Source organism: Megalobrama amblycephala, linkage group LG8, assembly GCF_018812025.1.
Source record: "Megalobrama amblycephala isolate DHTTF-2021 linkage group LG8, ASM1881202v1, whole genome shotgun sequence".
In the NCBI taxonomy this organism is placed as follows: Eukaryota; Metazoa; Chordata; class Actinopteri; order Cypriniformes; family Xenocyprididae; genus Megalobrama; species Megalobrama amblycephala.
This window is the reverse complement of record NC_063051.1, coordinates 22414697-22437932: the sequence shown is the minus strand read 5'-3', so window position 1 is coordinate 22437932 and position 23236 is coordinate 22414697. Positions and strand designations below refer to the sequence as shown.

Genomic DNA, 23236 nt, shown 5'->3' with positions numbered 1-23236 from the left:
CGGAGTTGAAAAAAAAACCCACCAAGACTTAAGTAGGTATGTATTTTGTAACATTTTAAATTCTTTTGTCTTGACATATAAATTTGCTAAAAACAAACAAACAAACAAATAAAATAATAGGTTATCCAGTCTATATTTCTGGGTTCAATATTATTCATCTGTGTTTGTTAGAAATTCCCCATGATGAACATTACATAGGTAACCCTCGTTCCCTGAAGGAGGGAATGGAGACATACATCGGACAGACCGACAAATAGGAATCTCACTAGAGAGGCCAATCTACTTCGAGTGTAACTACAACGAGCCAATGCACATTGGCATGCAATCATATGCATCAGCTGCTCGCCTTGCAGCGTGGGTATATAATGAGCAGCAGGTGCGTGGCATCTTCAGGTTTTCGCTGAGGAGCCGAACCAAGCAGGAGGCAGCATCAGCAGGACAACAACTGTGGCGACAAGACGTACGTATCAATTCCCTCCTTCAGGGAATGAGGGTTACCTATGTAACCGAGACGTTCCCATTCAGTCGGTCACGTTCGACGTTCGACGTACGTCGGACAGACCGACGAATAGGAATCCCTACCAAAGCGCCACAGGAGCTGCCCTCTTCCAGCGCTCTGTTGTAAGCCACCTGAACCCCCTTGCCTGAGGACGGTGGGACAGGGCTAACACACAGAGAGGGTCGATCACTGCTGTTCCCAAACCCATTCAGTGAGACTATTGGATAACGCTGGGAAAGCGTAACCTTTCATTAGAAAAGGAACGCTGCGGAAGCCACATCCTTCCCCGGAGGAGTTATGTGGAGGAGTACATATGGACTAACCTTGTAGGTTGTACAACATATGGAAGAACTGGGGTGACTCTAACTCGATGAGAGATGGGTTCTCACAGAGGGAAAGACACAGGCTTCGTTTAGGAGCAACCGTGGAAAAAACCATATGGGATCCCCGTAGGGTCACACATATGGAACCCAGGTTCTCAAGGATGCAATGGAGTATAGGCCTGGAACCAGACGCTCCGCCACGTCGGCTGCCGAAGGGTAACCGGAGGACTCAACAGGGTCTGCCCGTAGGGACTCTCTGGAGCAAAAGAGCACATGTAGCGCAGCAAGCCGACACTAAGCCGGGGCCTCTCCGTGTCTCTGACCTGAGGCTCGACACAGAGGAGACCGGCTCGACACAAAGGCTATAGTTATCTAGCAAACGTGTTAGGTGTCGCCCAGCCCGCAGCTCTACAAATGTCTGTTAGCGAGGCACCACAAGCCAGCGCCCAGGAGGATGCTACACCTCTCGTGGAGTGAGCATGCAACCTGAGCAGGCAGGGCACGCCCTGAGCTTGGTAAGCCAGGGCGATGGCATCCACTATCTAGTTGGCCATCCTCTGCTTGGAGACAGCCTTTCCCTTCTGCTGGCCTCCGTAACAGACAAAGAGCTGGTCTGAGGTCCTGAAGCTTTGAGTTCTGTCTATGTACAGTCGCAGAGTGCGAACTGGACATAGCAAAGCCAGGGTTGGGTCTGCCTCCTCCGAGGGCAGCACTTGCAGGCTCACTACCTAGTCCCTGAAGGGAGTGGTAGGAACCTTGGGCACATAGTCAGGCCGGGGTCTCAGTACCACGTGGCTGTCACCCGGCCGAACTCTAGGCACGATTCGCCTACCGAAAATGTCTGCAGATCCCCTACCCTCTTGATGGAGGCCAATGCAAACAGCAGCAAAGTCTTCAGAGACAGAATCTTTAAGTCTGCTGATTGCAAGGGCTCAAAGCAATCTCTCAAAGCAATCTGAAGTGTTCGAAGCACCAGAGCAAGGTCCCAAGAGGGTATGGAGGGGGGGTCGAGGAAGATTTAACTGTCTCACCCCCCTAAGGAACCTGACGATCAGGTAGTGCTGACCAACAGTTTTGCCATCTATGTGGTCGTGCTAAGTGGAGATAGCAGCAGTGTGGACTTTGAGGGTGGAGGGGGACAGCCTACGCTCCAACCCTTGCTGCAAGAAGGACAGCACGACTCTGATCAAGCATCTTCGGGGGTCTTCTCGGCGAGAAGAACACCACTCGACGAACAGGTTCCACTTCAAGGTGTAAGCACGTCTTGTAGACGGTGCACGTGCCGAAGTGATGGTGTTAAGTACCTCAGGGGATAAGTCACCTAGAACCTCTGCGTCCCATCCAGGGACCAGACATGGAATTTCCAGAGGTCTGGACGCAGATGCCAAAGAGTGCGTCGTCTCTGAGAAAGAAGGTCCTTCCTCAGAGGAATGGGCCAGGGAGGGGCTGTCGCGAGGAGTGAGAGTGGAACCAGGTCCAGTTGGGCCAATAAGGTGCAACTAGCAGGACCTGCTCCTCGTCCTCCCTGACTTTGCACAGTGTCTGTGCAAGTAGGCTCACTGGGGGAAACGCATATTTGCGAAGGCCCCGGGGCCAGCTGTGTGCCAGTGCATCTGTCCCGAGTGTTCCCTCGGTCAGAGAGTAAAACAACTGGCAGTGGGAGGTTTCAGGACTGCGATCTCCGCACGCAAGACAGGGGCATCGACACCTTTCACTATAGTGAAGTGGACGCCCCTGAACTTGGGGGGACGCCGGGCGAACTGAATCGCATAGCCAAGCCTGATGGTCCGAATGAGCCAGCGAGACGGGCTGGTGAGTGCTAACAAGGCTCGCAGAGACCGTACAAGCGGGATCAAAGGGACCACCGGCGTACCCGCAGTGGGGCAGCGAGGTGGAACACAGGGACGCGGCTCGGGGGGCTCTCTTTGCCGGTAAGATCCGACGAGTACTTACAGGCCCGGGAAGGGAGAGACGACTCCCCCCGCCAGGTGGAGTTAGGGCACAGTTGCATGGCAACGGCCCCTTCCACAGGGGGTTTGCACGTGTATCCCTTAGCCGCCCCGCCATCAAGGGTGGTGAGGGAGGAGAACCCACCGACATGGTTTTGGGCAGTAAAAGGTGCCGTCCATGTACCAGTGAGTTCTTCATGCACCTCCGGGAAGAATGGCACTGGGGTGGGGGGCTGAGAACCAGCCCTTGCCACCCGAGATACCAATCGTCCAACCTCGAGGGTTCGGGACACGGTGGAGGATTCCACACGAGCCCGACCCTGTTGGCAGCCCACGAAAGCATAGCCATCATTTCCGGGTCCGAATCAGGCACAGTTGTCACTCCAGAAGGAGGCAGCTGCGCCTAATCATCATACCCAGAAGTTTCAGGCTCACCCTCCGATGCAGCAATCGACATCCTGTCATCCTGGGGAGCCCCGAAGGATATGGATGGTACACACCTCCGGCGTTCCCCCGACAGCTCTACTGGCTGCGGAGTGCAGGAGGGATGAGAGTTCCTAGGGGTTTGGTTCCCCGAAGGAAGCGCGCTCACCGTGATCCTCAGATCACCAGGACCGCTGCCCGAAGCAACCCTCTGAGGAGGATTGGATTCAGGCCCCTTTGCAGGAACTGGAGTCTAGATCGCAACTCCGAGATGGTCATCTTCCCACAATGGGTACATGACTCATCCACAAACGCTGCCTCAGCGTGCTTTAACCCTCTGGAGTCTGAGGCTGATTTGGGGCCTGGAGAAGTTTTGACATGCCCTGACATTTGTGCTTTTTTCAGTTGTTCATAAACATATAAATGACAAAAGTAGGGATGTCCCGATCAGGTTTTTTTGCCCTCGAGTCCGAGTCATTTGATTTTGAGTATCTGCCGATACCGAGTCCCGATCCAATACTTCTATAGACCTTATGTAGCCCCGCCCCTTTTCAGCGTTGTGCTCGTTGTCTTTTGACTTCCGGTTTGTATTTCCACAGCGATATTACATTTATGAATGAACCGCTCGTTTTAAAATCTTCCCGATCTACTGACATTTGTTAAGACATCTGCTTTAAACATAACATTGCTCATGATAACTTTCATTAACTCTACAACAAGTAAATCCACTTAACCAACTAATTATTCTTTGACAGCGATGCCATAGAAATGTAAAGAGCTACCGCAAAGCGGAAGTTCAAAGACAATTTTATAAAGATGGCGGCGCGCTTGTTTCTCTGGTAAATAAGGTCTATAATACATCAAAAAAAGAATAAAGAAGAGCGAAAAAAAAAAAACAGATCCAGGACGTTCCTTATTTTTTATTTAATTACAAACAGAGCACTTCTGTGAGGTAGCTTGAACAATCAAGTAATAAATAACATAAATTGTTCACTTCACTTCACTTTCGTGCAACAGTAAATATAAAAAAGGCTAATATAAAAACAAATATATTTGGTTTGATTTGGGTATGCTGCAGTCTGTGTAATAACTAAAATAATGTTTATATATATCATATTTTTTGGCTAGTTTACTTTAGTTTTTTATAATACACCATACTTTAACCCAAACTGAATAATAAAAAACAAGTTTAAATGGGTAAATCTTCTATTATTATTTTTGATTCTTAATTTTCTTTTCTGTCATACTCAAATTCTTGTTAAAACACATTAGACATGCGTATTGTGTGCATTTTGAACACTTTTTGTGTGAAATTATATTTATTTTGTCCATCAAAAGTGTGCTTTCACTTTAATTACGCGTCAGCAGCGCTGCGTGTGTCTCAATCAGCTCCCTAGTTCAGTAGTCAGGGCACTGATCAGGGTATCAGCCACATTCACTTTCATTATATACTGATTCACGACCTAGGGAGCTAGGGAGCTGATTGAGACACAGGGATAGACTCGGTGCCGAGACGATCGCGGCACTGCTGCTTACGCGACGCTCCTGCCTGACGCTTTACAAGCTGCTCCTGCTGCCTGTGTGAATGCATCCGTTGGTTGACATGCACTCTGAAAAAAATATGCGCTACTCACGCGCCGCTTACGCTTGCAGTGTGAAACAGGCCTAACTCTGTGCCACCGCATCACTATAGATGTGTTAAAAATAATGAGAATATATATACATATATATCCGAGTCCTGATCGGGAGGTAACGTCCGATTCCGATTGAGTCTGAAACCACATGATCGGGCCCGATTTCCGATCACGTGATCGGATCTGGACATCCCTAGACAAAAGTGTCATTACACTGTATTCAGCACAAACTAGGCTACAATAATATGTGAGGAACATGTATATACATGTTTGTGTTTTTGAAGGAATAATGTTTATGCGTGGTTACTGAAAAAACAAAAAACTTAAGTCACTGAAATAAGGCCAAAAAAAGTATAGTAAATCTGTGTTTACAATACTTTAGGGTATTGGAGGTTGTAAACTAGAGTTTTTGCTTCAAAATTATGTAAAAATTATGCTGCCTACTCCTTCATATAAAACAATATATTGATTTAGTTTTTGTAAGACACTTTTTGCCAAGAAACACAGTATGCGTGGAGGCGTGAATCACCACTGAATAATGGGCCATTCTCACCTGAGAAGACAAAAGAATTGGATAGTAATGAGCTGAAATGACTTGTATATTAATGAGGCATTTCAGTCAGGTAGGCTGTGAAAAAAACCTTCTGTGATGTCTCAAGCTCATCATGATATATGAAACATACAGAAAAATATTATTACAATATAAAGTAATGGTTTTATATTATACTTTAAAATATAATGTATTTCTGTGATGCAAAGAGTCTGAATATAGGCTTTTAGTTTAAAAGCATGGACATTTGGAGAAATATTGGATTCTCATATGCTTATGTCAATTTTCTATACAGAGGAGTTATATTTATTTAATATTCATTGTCAAGAGAATGACCAAGCAGACAGAGCAAGTGTGGTACAAAGCATTCTCAAATTTGTTCAGGAAGAAGGGTCATAACAAAAGGAACCAGTCAAACAACATCCCCAGGATGTCTTGAGCATCCAATCATCAAACCTTACCATATATGGCATTTCAAGAAATTTAATAACAAAAAATATATGTGCTTAAATGTGTGTGTGTGTATCTTCAACTTCTGGTTGTGTGCGAGAGTGTCAGTGTCCAAGGACTATTTCTTGTTTTATCTAGGTGTGTCCATGATGTGTACATAACATAATGGAAAAAGGGTGCCCAAGACAAGAGAATATTGCACAAAAAGTCAAAAAGTGAAGCCCAAGAAACAAGAAATTATTAACACACACTCAAAACAAAGTTTACCTAGCCTGCAGCTATTCCTAGAGAGGAAGCCAGGCACAGCCATCTGCGCCCAGGCCTGTGGACCACCTTGAGGTTAAAGGGCTGTAATGCCAGATACCAATGGGTGATCCATGCATGATCCAGAATTTGTGAAAGATATTTCCATCCCAGGAAATAATAGCGGAGAGTGAGAAGAGCACATCTGATCACCAAGCATTCTCTTTCCATGGTGCTGTACTTTGTCTCTCTCTTAGAGAGCTTCTGACCGATGCACAGCCACTCTTCTCCCTTTGTCTCCTGGGACAGGATTGCACCAAGCCCCCTGTCTGACGCATCAGTCTACAGCAAAAAAGGGAGAGAAAAGTCAGGAGAGTGCAATAGGGGTCCGCCACACAGAGCAGCCTTTACCTGGGTGAGAGCCTGATGACACAGCTCCGTTCTCTGGACGTATCTGGTGCTTCCTTTTTAGTGAGGTCAGACAGCGAGCTGGTGAGGTTCAAATAATTAGGCACAAACCTTCTGGATTCCCCAGGAACTGCCTCACCTCATTTTTGGTCTTGGGTCTCAGGCAGGTTGCAATTGCTACTGTCTTACTAATTTGGGGACACACCTGTCCGTGACCCAAGTGGATGCCCAGATTCCTGACCTCCACTTGCCCAGCTGCACAATTCTTCAGGGTGGCCGTCAGTCTGACCACTCTCAGCGCTCTGAGGACAACATGCTCCATATGATGCTGCCAGTCATTATTATAGATCAGGGGTGCCCAATCCTGTTCCTGGAGATCTACCCTCCTGCAGAGTTCAGCTCCAGTCCTGCTCAACACACCTGTCTGTAATTATCAAGTGCTCCTGAAGATCTTAATTAGCTGATTCAGGTGTGTTTTATCAGGGTTGGAGCTAAACTTTGCAGGTAGGTAGTTCTACCAGAAAGACTCGGGAAGCAAAGAAATGTTTGAATACCATTTATTCAACAGTTTGAATGTAAACATCAATGATAAATGATAAAGTTCTTTGTCGTAGGCCCCGTCCATAGTACAGTCCGGAGGGTAGCAGACGTTTGCAGATCCTGCCTTAAGATGAAGGCAGGGGCAGAGCCTACCCCCGTTGTATGGACAGGGACGGACCTGGTGGTGGTGGGGAGGATGGGGGTGAACGCCGGCGATGGTATCTGCAAACACAATAGTGGGTGGGAATACAACTTATATACTCGGGTGACGTGTAATGATTGGTTAGATAATGAGCAATGACGTGCATTAGAGTCTTCCGGGTAGAACTTCCACTAAACGCTACCATATCTTCAGGAACAGGGTTGGGCACCCCTGCTATAGATGATAATATCATCCAGATAGGCAGCGGCATAGGCAGCAGCATATGTAGCATGTGGCCGGAGAATCTTGTCCATAAGACGCTGAAAAGTGGCCGGTGTCGAATTTCGACAGCATTCACCTTGTGATAATCCACACAGAATCGTACAGAGCCTCTGATTCAGTCTGAACCACCTTTTTCTTGTGTTCAACGATACGGCTGTGCACCATCACGCCCAGCTCAGAATGAATAAAGTGCTGAATGAGATTTGTTTGACTAGGCACTGCCGAGAACACGTCTGCAGACTCTGCTTGTAACCTAGCTACATCAGTGAGCTGCGAGGGAAAGAGGTGATCTCCTCCGGGGGCCAGAGTGAGAGATTGAACTTTGGTGCTCACGTCCCAGGGGTCCCGGTTCAGCCTGTCTCACCTGCGTGACCACCCACTTCTCATCTCTCTTCCCACAAGAGATATCCACACACAAATTTCCCAATAATTCACTAAAAGTGAATCTGTATCTGTTATAATATAGTGTCTCGGACTCGAGTCTGGACTTGAGACGTTTTTCTGTTATCTCAGACTCGTCTCGGACTCGTTGGTATTTGCACTCGGACTTGTCTCGGACTTGGCCATTGGTCTCACCAAAAGTTCTAGTTGGTCTCGACTGAGTCCAGCAGGTCAGTCTCACTTTCCGTTGTTACCAGCGGTGTCGCACAGGCAATAACGTCAGCTGCGTGTTCTTGCTCTCGTATCTCCGACAGTGAAGTGACACACACCCGCGCGTGCGCCTCCTCTCTTTTAGTCATCTCATTGGCTCCGATTTCCAAAGGTTTCACGCTCACGCCAAAAGCGCATTCACCACTGATCTATATTAATGGAGCAAACAAGCCACGCTCAGTCTCAAACAGAGACAGAAGACAAACAGAGTCACAATAGTACCAAAATGAGTGACTTACTGCACTTAAAAGATCAAATACATACAAAATTATGTCAAAATGCCCATCTTGGCGATTATTCAGATAAACATGTTCAGTTTTGGATTGTTAAATAGCTAAGAAAGAGAACGCATGTTGTGTAATGGTATTGGGTCCGTTCATAAACTCTTAAAGGGAGAGCAGTCCAATATTCCTGCTGCTGTCTGTCATGTTATTTAAAGAACAAAAGACAAAGAAAATCACTTTCTGCTCTTGACTGAATAAGTGTTTAACTTTAATGGTAAAAATAAATCTGTATTTAATATTTACAATAAAGAATACAGAAATTAAATGTCTCAGGGGGTACATGACTGTAAAATGTTTGGGAACCACAGTTTAAAAACAAGTAATAACGCAAAAAATAATAATGCAAAATGATTATCTTAGAATAGAAGATATGCTATCTCTCGCATCACATAAATGATCAATAGTTATGTATGTGGTCTTCTTGAAGAGGATTCTTTTTTTCTGTCTCTGTCTTGATCTCATTTGGACTCGGACTTGACTTGGACTTGATTTGGACTTGAACCACTTTGGACTCAGTCTTGACTTGGACTCAAACCTTTTGGACTTGGACTTGACTTGGACTCAACAAAGGTGGACTTGACCGTATTATAATCTCACCCTTGCAGGCAGGGACTCAGAACTTGTATCTGTTAATGTCTCTCCCCTTACAGGACTGAGAACCAGAAGGAGTGTCTGTTGAAAGGGTACATTTATTCCTTTCTGATGAGAAGGAAATTGCAATTTGGCGCTTCTCCATTCCAGTGCTGCGATTGGCTGCTGGCATTAGAGGGGGCACACACAGTGTAGCCCACCCACATTTGCATAAAGCACACAGTTAGAAATCTAAAAGTTTTACCAATGCATTTCTCACTTTCCAAAACACAACAGAATTACTTTTTTTCAATATTCTAAATATTGCTCTATATAAACAAACAGAGTCCAAACAAGATGGAAAAAGACTGAACTGTCTACATTCATTCATTTGTACATTAACAGTTGAATTTGTGTAATAGCTGTCACTGAGAATGCTTATTTCTCTGAATACGTATGAAATAGATGTGTGTAGTTTACATTAGATTTGAAGTTTCCAAACATAGTTATCAAAGGATTTGAATGGATCATTGTGGCCTCCCTTTGTTTCAACCACTGCTGCTGCATCCGGAGGTCCTGAGGAATTTTAATGGAGGTCACAGGCCAGAATTAGTCTCTAGATGGGTGAAGGGCAGAAGAGCAGTGGATGATCTCTCTTCTTTTCACAAAAAGAAAGTGAGATGAAAACGAAAACAAGATGAAAAATTCTCACAATTAGTTTTAAGTGCAGCACCAGAGTGTGATGAAAAGAATAATCCAGTTGGAATTTAATCCTTTATTATACACAAAGAGAACTCCTAACCACGGGATAGAAGAATCACTTCCTGAAGAGAAGAAATCTGAAGAATCATGGCACCATGATGGTATCAATGCCATTAGCTAAACAGTTGTCTTCAAACAATCATCAAATCTGGGGAATGTTTCCATAGTGTCGGCTACTGAGGCAGCATCAAGTTGAAAGGGTACCAGAGAACTACAAACTAAGAGTCCACATAACAAAAGCTCACAGACACAGAACCATTACAGGAGTGAATGGACTTCTTTTTTTTTTTATTTTTTATTTTTTGTAATAAATGTTTAAAGGAACAATAGAAAACAAAAAATTACAATTCCATTGTTTACTGATTCTCATGCTGTTCTAACGCCATAGGACTTTCTACTTTCTTTGTAACACAAAATTAGTTAATTTAATAATTATCTGGTTTGGTAAATTCAGTTAAATGGCAGAACACACATCAGTAAAAAAGACCATACAGCTTGATCAAAAAAAATTGATGAAAATCATTACAATATATTTATGTCCGCCATTGTTGTGTGATCATGGCAGTGTTTAAATCTCACAAGCTCACAAGTTTACACAAAATCATTTACAGCTTAGATTAAGATACATGTAACACATGAACATGTTTTGCTTCAAATTAGATCCTTATTTGTTTGATTCTCTGTTGTACAGAAGAAAGAAAATGGGTTTGAAAAGACAAAAGTACAGTTGAGTTTACGATTTAAGAATTTTTATTTTGTGTGAACTTGTTCTTTAATTATTTGGGTAACACTTTACAATAAGGTTCATTAGTTAACATTAATTAACTACATTAGTTAACATGAACTAATAATGAACTGCACTTATACAGCATTTATTAATCTAGTTAATGTTAATTTCAAATATTTACTAATATATAATTAAAATCTTGTTAACATTAGTTAATGCACTGTGAACTAACATTAACGTTAACGAAGATCAGTAAATACAGTAACAAATATATTGCTCATGGTTAGTTCATCTTAGTTAATGCATTAACTAATGAACCTTATTGTGTTACCATTATTTGTTTAAAGCCATTCAGTGATATGCATTAATTTACTTTCTGCTATCTCCTGTAAACTCAGTTTTAGTTTCCAGTCCTTTTCTCTAGCTAATCGCTGTACAATCTTGCAATGGCAGATCCTGTACCTCTTTATATTTAACTCTGCAGTGCCTTTACCTCATGCTGGAATGTTTTATAATTTTGGTAATGGGACTTTGTAGACATACAGGCAATAAGTGATTTCAGTTCCTCTTCCTTTTATAGAGTTCCCAGCCCCAGCTCGAGTGTTACCAACTGTTAAATCAGGTATCTCTTTCTCTCTCTCTCTCTCTCTCTCTCTCTCCTTTCAGATGCTCACACAAATGGATGCCCCATCAAGGTTTTTTTTTTGGCTTAGAACGGAAAAATGGGCAGAGTCGATTTATTCACTCTATTCGAACAGAGAATGGGCAGGAATTGAAAGAGCCCACAAGTATTAGGAAAAGGGCTGTACAATTCTATGCTAAGTTATATAGTAGTGAATATAAACAGAATGATGAGTTATCTGCCAAATTTTATAATGGCTTGACAAAAAATACTCAGGACTCTGTAGTAAAACTTGAGAAGCCTCTTACGGAGCAGGAGCTTCTTAATGCTTTGAAAGATATGAAGACTGGTAAAGCACCCAGTATTGATGGCCTCTCCGTTGAGTTTTTTAAGGCTTTTTGGGGTGTGATGGGCAAAGACCTTTTGGATGTTTTAAATGAAAGTTTGACTGTGGGTTCCCTCCCTCTAAGTTGTAGGAGGGCAGTGGTCACCTTACTGCCAAAGAAAGGTGACTTGCAGGAAATTAAGAATTGGAAGAATTGGAGTTTACTTTGTACAGATTTAAAAATGTTCTCTAAGGCCTTGGCTAATAGATTAAAAGATGTGATGGGATAAGTGGTTCATTCTGACCAGACCTATTGTATACCCGGAAGGTCGATTATGGATAATATTAATCTTATCAGAGATATTTTGGATGTCTCTGATTATCTTGATCTTGATATAGGGTTTATTTCAATTGATCAAGAAAAAGCTTTTGATCGAATAGAGCATCAATATCTTTGGAATACACTTGATTCTTTTGGCTTTGGGTCTAATTTTAGTGGAATGATTAAAGTATTGTACACAGACATTGAGAGCGTACTGAAGATCAATGGTGGTTTGAGTGCCCCTTTTAAAATTGGTAGAGGTATAAGGCAGGGATGTGCTCTCTCTGGAATGTTGTATTCCTTGGCAATAGAACCAATGTTAAATAAGTTGCGTTCTTGTATTCAAGGATTTAATTTAAGGAATTACAGTGTTCAACATCAAATGTCTGCCTATGCGGATGATGTCATAATTTTAATTAATGGAAAAGATGATGTTATTAATTTGGCATCAACTGTTAATGAATTTGGTGCAATTTCTGCTGCAAGAGTGAATTGGGAGAAAAGTGATGCACTGATTAAAGGTAAATGGAAGAATGGTTTACCGATTTTACCTGGTGGGTTGAAATGGAAAAGGGGAGGTCTTAAGTATTTGGGTGTGCATCTTGGAGATGAATCTGTGCAGCAGAAAAACTGGGATGGGATTATAGAAAAAATGGAAGGCAGACTAAAGAAATGGAAATGGATTCACTCCCAGTTATCTTTTAGAGGGAGAGTACTAATTCTGAATAATTTAATAGCCTCAACTATGTGGCATAAGCTCTCTTGTGTGGAACCTCCCACAGGACTATTATCACGTTTACAAACAATTTTAGTGGACTTCTTCTGGGACAGGCTGCACTGGGTCCCTCAAAGTATGCTTTTTTTGCCAGTGGAGGAGGGAGGACAAGGTTTGGTGTCTCTGTCAAGCAGATATGCAACGTTTCGGTTACAGTTCAGTTAAGTTTTTAACAGGCTCCGTGGATGTGATGTGGAGAGAAGTTGCGAAAAGCATTCTTCACAGAGTGGATGGACTTGGACTAGATTCTGCTTTGTTTCTAACGGATACCAAAAAGCTACATTTGAGTGGACTATCTTCATTCTATCATGGATTGTTTAAAGTGTGGGGATCTTTCATCATTAAAAGACCAGAAAATACTACTTCTCTGTTCTGGTTGTTAGAAGAGCCTCTAGTTAAGGGGGCTCGTTTGGACATTACAGATCAAGTGCCGAATCTGTCTCAGAGATTGTGTGACACTCAGACTGTAAAGCTTGGTCACATGATTAAAGTGGCCGGATCTGAGTTGAAAAACATTGTGGCTGTGGCATCTTTATTGGGACAAAAGTCCTTGTGACAAACCTCAACAATCATGGAGTTATGGAGAAAGAAACTGACAGCAGAGGAATTGTCATTTCTTAAAAGTTTTGAGGAAGGACATTTGCTTCCTGATTTGAGAGACCCTTTTCCTGAGCACTGGATTACGCCAGATTTAAAGGAGATGTCTGGTATTTTGTTAAACTTGGATGGGCTTCAGGACTTATTATTAAAAGAAGTAAATGGAAAAGTGATTTACAAATGTTTTGTTAAGATATTGTACAAGTCCACACTGTGTGATAAAAGTGATAATGTCTGGAGGGAGAAATTTGACATCGGGAATGAAGTTAAACCATTTTGGAGGGTTTTATACAAACCACCATTGATGAAAAAATCAGGAGACCTACAATGGAGGATCCTGAAGGGGGCTGTTGCTGTTAATGCTTTTGTTTCAATTATTAACTGCAATGTTAATGAAGGTTGTGTTTTTTGTGGGTTAAGAGAAACAATTTTTCATTGTTTTCTTGAATGTATTAGGCTTAAGCCTCTTTTTGTATTGTTAAAACAATTGTTTTTAGGCTTTAAGGAAAGTTTTACCCCTAAGGCTTTCATTTATGGGGCAGGATATACCCGCAATCAAAGATTTAAATGGCAGTTGATTAATTTTATGGTTGGCCAGGCAAAAATGGCCATATATATTTCAAGGAAAAACAGGATTAAAAGTATACATGGTCAAGATTGTGTATTGTTGTTTAAGGCATTTATTAGGTCTAGGATCTCAGTTGAGTTTAAATATTATAAAGAGATGCAGGATTTGGATACTTTTGTATTGCAGTGGTGTTTTAATGAGGTTTTTTGTACTGTGTTTGAGGGGGGGTTAATTTTTAGTCTTTTGTTGTGTTGATTGTTTTTGTGATAATGGTTTGATGTTTCTTTGTTATTGAGGTAATAAAAGTATGGGTTAAAAATCTCCTTTCCTTTTAGGAAGACATACTGTATACTTCTGTTCAAAAGTTTTGGGTCAGTCAGATTTTTTTTTTTTTTTTTAAAGTTTAAAGAAATTTAAACTTTTCTTCAGCAGGGATTCATTAACTTAGTCAAAAGTGTCAGTAAAGTATTTTATAATGTTACAAGAGATTTCTGTTTTAAATGAATGCTGTTTTTCTACTAATTAAAGAATTCTGAAAAAAATAAATAAATAAATTATATATATATATATATATATATATATATATATATATATATATAAAACATGGTTTCCATAAAAATATTAAACAGCACAACTGATTTAAACATTGATAACAATAACAAATGGTTCTTGAGCACCAAATCAGTATATTAGAATGATTTATGAAGGTTCATGCGACATTGAAGAATGGAGTAATGGCTGCTGAAAATTCAGCTTTGCCATCACAGGAATAAAGTACATTTTAAACTATATAATATTAAATTGTAATAATATTACACAATATTAATGTTTTACTGCATCAAATAAATGCAGACTTGGTGAGCATAAAAGACTTCTTTGAAAAACATTAAAAAATCTTACCGACCCCAAACTTTTGAATGGTAGTGTATTTAACAAACTTAATATAATTATTATTGCAGACACAGTGAAAATTATTTTTTTTAATCAAATTCTGTTCATTCTGTTTTTTTTAGATCTCGCAAAATAGATATTGTTTGCAGACACTGTTCGAGTAATTCTTAATGGATTATATGACAGGATTTTGTACTAGGGTCACATCCATATGGTCCAAATGGTTCTGGACAAGTGGGTTATTGAGTGGCCTTGTTACTAAAAACACTACAAAGCAAAATGTTTGACCTACAAACCTTTGCACCACCCAGTAGTGTAGCTGACATACTGATTGTGGTCCACTGAAATAAAAACAAATTGAATACTTTCAAATATGTTTCTAATTTGTCTAAAACATCAGAAAAAAAGTCCATTGAAAGTGTAAGTAAACTATGGCAAATCTCACAAAACATAATTGAATTAGTTGATCATAGAGATGTAACATTTCTTCTTCTTCTTCTTCTTCTTAATGATAATTCTGACATGACAACTCTCGGGAGATTGGTATAATAATAGAGATTGGCATGGTAATGGATATGGCAATGTTAATGTATTTGGTCTTGGCGGAAGAGATCTGCTACGCTGCCGCTGCTGCAGAACAAGTACAGAGACTTGCTACTGCCAATGCATTCACAGACATTGCTGTGAGCATGTAAGACATGCTGCTGCTGCACATGTAACATACATGAATTAACCCCCATAGCAGATCTGATACTGGTGGAGCTGGGGAAAGTGGAGGGTTTCTGAAAGGGTGCTACAGACTGCTAACAGCAAACAGTGTTGTTTTTTTTTAAAATTAATTAATTAATTAATTAATAATATAAGGGGCATCCCCAACCCTTCTGTATAATCTAATGACTTTATTTGAAACAAGTATGATAATTTTGCAATAATTTTTTGCTGTCTTCACGGTAGCACTGTTCATGGTTTTATTTTTTCAAGGAGAGGAGAAGGGTCGCTGCTTCACTATAGAGTATGTGATGCCCATGAATGTTCAGATGACATCAGAGTCTACGGCCAGCGTTTTGAGTGAGTGAGAGTCTCTTTTCCTAAAATTGATTTAAAAATGGCTTTGTGAATGTTGTTTAGTCACTGAGCTCTAAAGCACTAATGAGGAGAATTCATTCTCCAAGACTGGAATTTCTCTCACTGCACTATGGGAGTGTTCACGTTTGGCAGGTTTGTTTAGATTAAAACAAATTTGCTCTGTGGTTTATTTGAATAAGCATGAATGCTGCCATCCTTGCACCAAACAAGTCCACTTTCAAATGAACTCTGATACGATTTGACTGAAATATGAATGCAACACTGACCAAAGACATCTAAACAAACCAAAAAAAAATATTAGGTTGGGTGTTAAAAATGACAGTGTGAACACTAAGCGAATCATGACAAAATGTATCATTTTCTTTTTTGGTCCTGACCAAAAGAACAAAGAGAACCAAACAACAAGTGTAAGCACACCCTAAATATACTGCACTAGGACCTACTACTGTAAATATTATTTTAAAAATACTTGAGGATTTGTTTTACTTTAGTATTTGATAGGATTGGTTTAAGTTGTTATCTACTAAGATTTGGTTGGCTGCTGGCAGCCATTTTTGTTGATCTGTCAAATAATGTTAAGTATGCACTTCTGACACAAAAATAAATGCTAAATACATATTATAATTGGAACAACCTCAAAATTAAACCACCTTAAACACTGTGTATAATTGTTTTAAAGGCAATGAGTGGTTACAACATTGATTTGATTTAGCTAATAGATGTTAATCGATAACTATGGCATTCTTATGGCAACAAATTTTAAGCATTTTTCCACAATTCATAAAGTATTGTAGTTTCCAGGTTGTTTGTTTGTATTAATGTATTTTGTTATTATTATTATTTAGATCTAGGGTCAAATTGGATTTCAGATTTTTACTGTTCAAAATACTTAACTGTTCATTAAATATCTATGGTAGAAATTTGTAATAAAAGATCTGAGATGCAATGAAATCTGAGATGCAATGATTAAGTTGAAGTATTACATTTTCAGAAAAAGTCAAATATATGAAAATGTGTAATAGTTAGTCTTTTGACTCTTGATTTGTGCTATGCATATGTATGTCACTGTGTCAGAGGTCTCTAACGGGATGAATGATTTAGTCTTAGTACCAGGAATTGAAATCCAATAACACCCCATGTTTGTCCAGTCAACTTATCAGTCTCATTTAACCTCTCACATGACACTCACATGCAGGGGCATGTCAAGAGCATTATAAATGGGTGTGTGTGGGTGGGTTAGGCTGAGGCACTGCTTTAAAAAAAGGTGGCCACGAGTGACCAAAATAAGCACAATGGAAAAAGAAAAAAAAACATGATAAAATGTATAATACACGTGGTAATCTTAGAGAGCTATTTCAACATTAAATTAAATTAAATTACATTTAATCACTGCAACCTGATATATAGGTTGTTTCAGTGATGTTAAATATTTTTGGCTTGAATAAAATTGAATACATTTTTTTTTTCTCAGTGTAGATCCATAAAGTATGATATCTGTAAAGCAAATGTTAATTTCTTCCTTAACCTTTTAAATCAGATAATGTTGATTAAATTGCATGTGATTAAATTTGCCAGATTCCAGTGGGGCTCGGTGCTAGCTGGCCACCATGTAGAACTGCCCCTGCTCACATGAACACCAAGCCTCACATGTACAGTTCAACATAAATTTGGTGTACAACCTGGAGGGCATTAACAAACAGACAGTTTAATTATATATTTGCTGTTTATATTTTTGTTACATTAATAATGAGATTACACATAGAGGATGTAGAAGAATCAGGTATCCATCATCAGTAATTATTTATTTGGGTTTGATTCTAGAAATGATCCGCTCTGCCACTCCTTTTCCACTGGTCAGTCTATTCTTCATGTTCATTGGCTTTGTGCTGAGTAATATTGGACACATCCGTCCTCAACGCACTATTCTGGCCTTCATCTCTGGAATCTTCTTTATCCTGTCAGGTGGGTTTGAGTTCAATGCAGTAAAACGTGTGGTAGGAAAAGGTTACAGCCATATATACATTAGGAATGAATCGTGTAATTTTTGGACAATAATATACTTTTTTATAATAACTTTTATAGTACTAGAATTCTACTATAATGGCTGAATGGATAAAAAACATATGTAACCCTTGTTCCCTGAAGGAGGGAATGGAGACTTACGTCGGAACTGACCGACAAATTGGGGATTGCTTTGAGAGACCAATCTACTTAGAGTGTAGATTGGTCTACAATACTTAGTGCATTGGCTCGTTAACTAAAATGAGCCAATGCACACTGGCATGCGATAATTGCTTCAAGCTGCTCTGTCCTGCTGCGGGGGTATAAATGAGCAGCAGGTGCGTTGCATATTTGCTTTTCCACAGCGAGACAGGCTGGGGAGTGCTAGCCAGGCTCCCAGACACCGTGCAAGTGGGACCACAGAAGTTCCAGGTGTGGGGCAGCAAAGTGGAACATAGGGACTCGACTTGGGAGGCATTGGGGCGGCCTGAAGTGGAATCTGAGTGTGCTGGGCAACACTTACCTGGTTCCAGGGTGGGGCAGAGGGTGCATGAGAAGGCCTGGCAGCATCCTCGAACTGCATACTGCTGCCCGCTGGCGATAGAAGAGGGGAATGGGAGTGGCAAGGCATCTGTACTGCATCGCACATTACCATCCACTCCCTCTTGTGACCCAGAGATAAAGGAAACTGCTCTTTTGTTGAAAATGTAGGCAGAACAGAAACAAAATGAAACAAAAGATTCTCCACCCAGCCCTCCTCCAGGGGAGGGAGTAGTGCGGTCACCATCCCCCGAAGAGCAGATCCTCCCATCTTTGGGTTGCCTGTCTCAGGGCCGCTTGCCCTTACGCCTGCCGCCTTGTTTTGGTGGGAGGCTGGATGGGTGGGGCACTCCTCCTACGGCCGGCCGACTGCTGCCTAGGTGGAGGCTGCCACTTAGGCTGAGCAGGGGCGGAGGCGGCCGCAGGGGGACACCCTCAGGCAACAAGCAGGCGGAGGCGCTGCAGCCGGCGACTGAGTGGAGGCAGCAGCTGGTCTCCCGGGCAGGATGTGCTTGATCTCCTCTGTCTGCTGCTGTGCTGCTGAAAACTGCCTGGCCAAGTTTTCAACAGAGTTGCCAAAGAAGCTGGCCTGACAGACAAAGGCGTTGAGGAACCGAACCTGGGGGTCAGGGTCACGCATATCTGCCAGGTTCAGCCACAGGTGACCACTAATGTGGACATCGCCTGACACAGGGAGCGTGCAGTGACTTTCGTCGCCCGTAGTGCAAGGTCTGTTGGTGTACGCAGTTCCAGCATAACACCTGTTTCTTAACTACCCTCGTGCAGTTCCTTGAGTGCTTTGACCTGGTAGACCTGCAGGAGCGCCATGGCATTCAGGGTGGAAGTGGCTTCTCCACAAGCTGTGTAAGCCTTGCCCGCAAGAGAGGATGAGAACTTACATGCTCAGGAGGGGAGACGCAGATTACCCCACCAAGAGGTAGTGGTCTTGAGACACAGTTGCATTGCCACTGACCGCTCCACTGAGGGGGAGCTCCACGTACCCCTTTAGCTGCCCTGCCATTGAGGGACCAGACCGGCTTCAGGCAGAAAAAGGTGCCATCTATGATCTAGTCACCTCTTCATGCACAAGAAAGGCACTGGGGCGAGGCACTGAGAACCAGTACGGGCCGCCCCAAGAAACCAATCATCCAGCCGCGAGGGTTCGGGACATGGTGGTGGATTCCACTCAAGCCCGACGCTCACGGCAGCCCGGGAAAGCATAGCAGTCAGCTCTGGGTCTGGCTCAGGCAACGCTGCCACATCTTCATCCCCGGAGGACATAAGCTCACTCTCCGCTGCAGTGGCTGATCTGGTCATCCCGGAGCCCCAAAAGAAATGACTGGTACCGTGTGAGATGGACCAGTACACTCTCTCGAAAGCTCCACAGCTTGTGGTGTGGAAGAGGAGTGAGGGGCCCAATGAGGTTGACTCGGCGGGGTATTCCTCACTGTGATCTTCAGGTCACCTGAAGTAGGCTTCTTCTGAGGTGGCCCAGAAGAAGAACTAGACCAGGGAATATGCAAAGAGGCTTTACCTTGTTCGAGGTATCGGAGTCTAGACACCGCAATGGTCAAGTCAAGTCATTTTCATTTATATAGCGCTTTTTACAATACAGATTGTTTCAAAACAGCTTCACAGTGATAATGTACTGTTCCCGCAGTAAGAACATAAGCCATCCATGAACGTCACTTCAGAGTGCCTATGGTCCAAGTATGTGAGGCAGTGATCATGACTGTCAGACAGAGCCAGGTAATGACTGCATCCAGAAATACATGGTTTGAATGCCATCTTGAAAAAGACGCAGAGTCAAACCGTGTAAGCCATGTAAGAACGACTCGTCTGAGTTAAACACTCTCAGTAAATTTGCAGAGCAGGAACAACTCATCCACTCGGCTCTGAAGCGAAAAGCAAATATGCGACGCACATGCTGCTCATTTATACCCGCGCTGTAGGACAGAGCAGTTGATTGCAATTATCCCATGCCAATGTGCATTGGCTCGTTATAGTTACACTCGAAGTATATTGGTCTCTCAAAACGATGCCCAATTCATCGGTCAGTTCCGACGTACATCGAATGTGACCGACTGAAAGGGAACTAAGCATTAACCAAGAAAAACTAAAATATTAACAATAATTTAATTTAAAAAAAAAACTTCTGCAAGAAAGCAATTGATGCTTGAAGACTGTCCAGAAGAAATGGATGACACTTGTGTTCAATTCTCAAAACTTTTCTGAAAGCCAGATAACTGTTTTTTAGTTCAGTATGCTTCACTCTTCCTCTTTTTTTTCCTGGCTAATTTCTCTTTATTTCAGGTCTGTCCCTGGTGGTTGGTCTGGTCTTGTATATATCCAGTATTAATGATGAGATGTTGAACAGAACGAAAACGAATGAAGCTTATTTCAGTTATAAATATGGCTGGTCTTTTGCTTTTGCTGCAGTCTCCTTCCTGCTTACTGAGGTAACACTTCTGCTTATGTTTTCATCTTTGTGTATATATTGAAGACAGTGGGTCTCATTCACTAACTGTGCATAAAATCTGTATTGATTCTTTTTTTAATAAATTAATTTACCAATCAGTTCACACTGAACTGAATTGTTTAAATTTAGAACCAGTACTCAAACTCATACTCCCAGTGGCTTAATAAACATGTGTATATACAGTATATTACTTTGTGTATATATGTGTGTATATATATATTACAGAATTACTTTTAGGTCAGATGTTTTTTCATCTCTTGATTCTCAATGGCAGGTTACCATGGACAATTCCAGTAAAGCCAAAATTGCTTTCACCACTCCCTCAGTGCTGGTTCACATTTGGGCTTATGTCCCAGTCATTAATTTAAAGACTGTTAAACAATACCTATAATTTATTCAAATAGACATTTATTTCCAGTTGGCTGGCTGTCTTGATTGAGGGTGTCTTGATTAGGGAGCTCCTTGTTGGTTCGGACCCCGTGCGACTCTGCACAGTGGCACATTGGAAGGTGGATGCTTGGGAAGTAAATGACTGGACCTCAGTTTCTTCATTACCACCTGCTGTGTATGGATGCATTGGAGGGAACAAGAGAGATTGCAGTTATGTTTACTTGATAATTCAGTTTAAATATTTGGTAATACTTTATTTCGATGGTCCACTTTAGACATTCTACTAACTATACGTAACTTTTGCAAAGTTACTTATAGCTAGTAGAATGTCTAAAGAGGAACATCAAAATAATTTTAATTTGATTCACTTGAATAAAATTATTACTGTGTTGTGATTTGCTCCTGTATTAGGTCACTCTCTGCCTCCTAGAGTGCCACTCAAGATTGTAGCCATCCTTTCATCAAAAGCAGATATATCAGATGGTCTTGGTCCACCACATGTTTCTTTTTTCCTTTGTTTGCACTGAAATTCTTCTTTTTGCATTAAACAACTTTTTTTTTAACCTCTGCAACTGTCCAAATATTTGATGAATCTGCATCAGTGGCCTCCATTACCACATCTCATGCTACTTATTTGCCCCTGCCTGTTACCCTTGTGGACACACTTTTGAACAGCATGTCTTTTCTGGCATCCAACCTCAAAAGCAAAATCTCCCATTCACAGTGTTGTATAAGTATGAAAAATCCACACAGTAATTAATGAATGAGACTCAATGAGTATCCTAGATACCTAAAAGAAATGTAAAATATTTTGATGTATTTTATTAATTTCACATATTCTTCAAACTCTCTCTGTTTGTGTCACCATCAGGCAGCAGGTGTGATGTCTGTCTACCTGTTTATGAAACGATACACTGCAGAGGAGATGTACAGGCCACACCCGGGTTTCTACAGACCACGCCTCAGTAACTGTTCTGACTATTCTGGTCAGTTCCTGCATCCAGATGCCAGGGCTCGTGGACGCAGCCCCTCAGACATCTCCAGTGTAGCATCCCTCCAAATGAATTCAAACTACCCTGCCCTCCTCAAGTGTCCTGACTATGATCAGATGTCTTCATCGCCCTGTTGAGATAGCAAATACACATTAGTGATATCTGAGAAGGAGAGAGCTCTACAGCTAATTCTCGAAGATGCTGTGTCCAGAAATGGCTTTGGCACTGGAGATCATGTGTGTTTGGACGTTATTTACTTGTCTTTGAGAGGTTTCAGTACCAGTGCAGTTTTTTTTGAGTTTAATACATCAGTTGATGGTATCATGTTATTTGCAGTGCACTGCACTGATGTGCAGCAAATAGTAGTTATCTCTGCCTTTTTCTTAAAGGTGTGGGTTTTATTTTAGAATATTTTCATTCAAACAGTTAGTTGGTTCTTTGCAATTTTTTAATCAAAACTGCAGTTTTAATTTAAAATGATGGTATAAAATAAGTATTTAAATTATTGAAATTATTGACTCATGGTAGCCATGGACCGGCATGCCTGTTTGTTAAAGCACTTACTAGAAAAGAATATAATGTGACTCACCATTAATATGCACTTGTCCTTAATAACCATAACACAGAGCTTAAATATTGATGTTTTATGTTATTTTAATGTGTTTTGGTGTCACTGAGGAGACTAGCTGTGGTCTTTAGATTAAGATGTGTTTGATATGAATGTTAATATTATTATAGACTTCTAGACTATTCTAGATTATTTATTTTTATTTTTTATTTTTATTTTTTTTGTTACACTTTATTTTGATGGTCCGCTTTGGACATTCTCTTGACTGTAAGTAACCTTGCACCTACATGTCAACTAACTCTCAATAGACTATTAGTTTAGTATCAGTAGGCTGTTATGGGTAGGGTTAGTAGAATAAGGGATTCAGGTTAATAGAATAAATTGATGTACTTGCAGAGTTACTTAAATTCAGGAGAATGTCTGTTGGGGAGGGGGGCATCAAAATAAAGTGTTAGCAGGTATTAAGTACACAGTCTACTATAAGAGTTAGTAGACATGTAGGAACAACTTTACTTATTGTCAACAAAATGTCTAAAGCACACAATCACAATAAAGTGTTACTTTCTGTTATATGCTAGTGCTTTACATTCTGATCTGATCAGAAGTTCAACACATCAATGATACAGAGACAAAATTTGTTTTG

At 41.3% G+C, this 23236-nt stretch overlaps 1 protein-coding gene across 2 annotated transcripts in view; it reads left to right on the top strand.

The window, feature by feature from the left end:
- Positions 1–22497, top strand: part of cacng5a (calcium channel, voltage-dependent, gamma subunit 5a) — an 85556-nt gene extending 63059 nt beyond the window's left edge. Inside the window, exons 3-7 of one of the 2 annotated variants that reach the window (XM_048200085.1) lie at positions 11018–11059; positions 15519–15605; positions 17445–17585; positions 20478–20623; positions 21905–22497. In XM_048200085.1, the coding sequence (XP_048056042.1) occupies positions 11018–11059; positions 15519–15605; positions 17445–17585; positions 20478–20623; positions 21905–22162 (674 nt within the window). In that variant the 3' untranslated portion in view covers positions 22163–22497. The remainder of the gene's footprint in view (positions 1–11017; positions 11060–15518; positions 15606–17444; positions 17586–20477; positions 20624–21904) is intronic. The other variant, XM_048200086.1, reaches the window with a different exon arrangement.
- Positions 22498–23236: the final 739 nt, after the last annotated feature.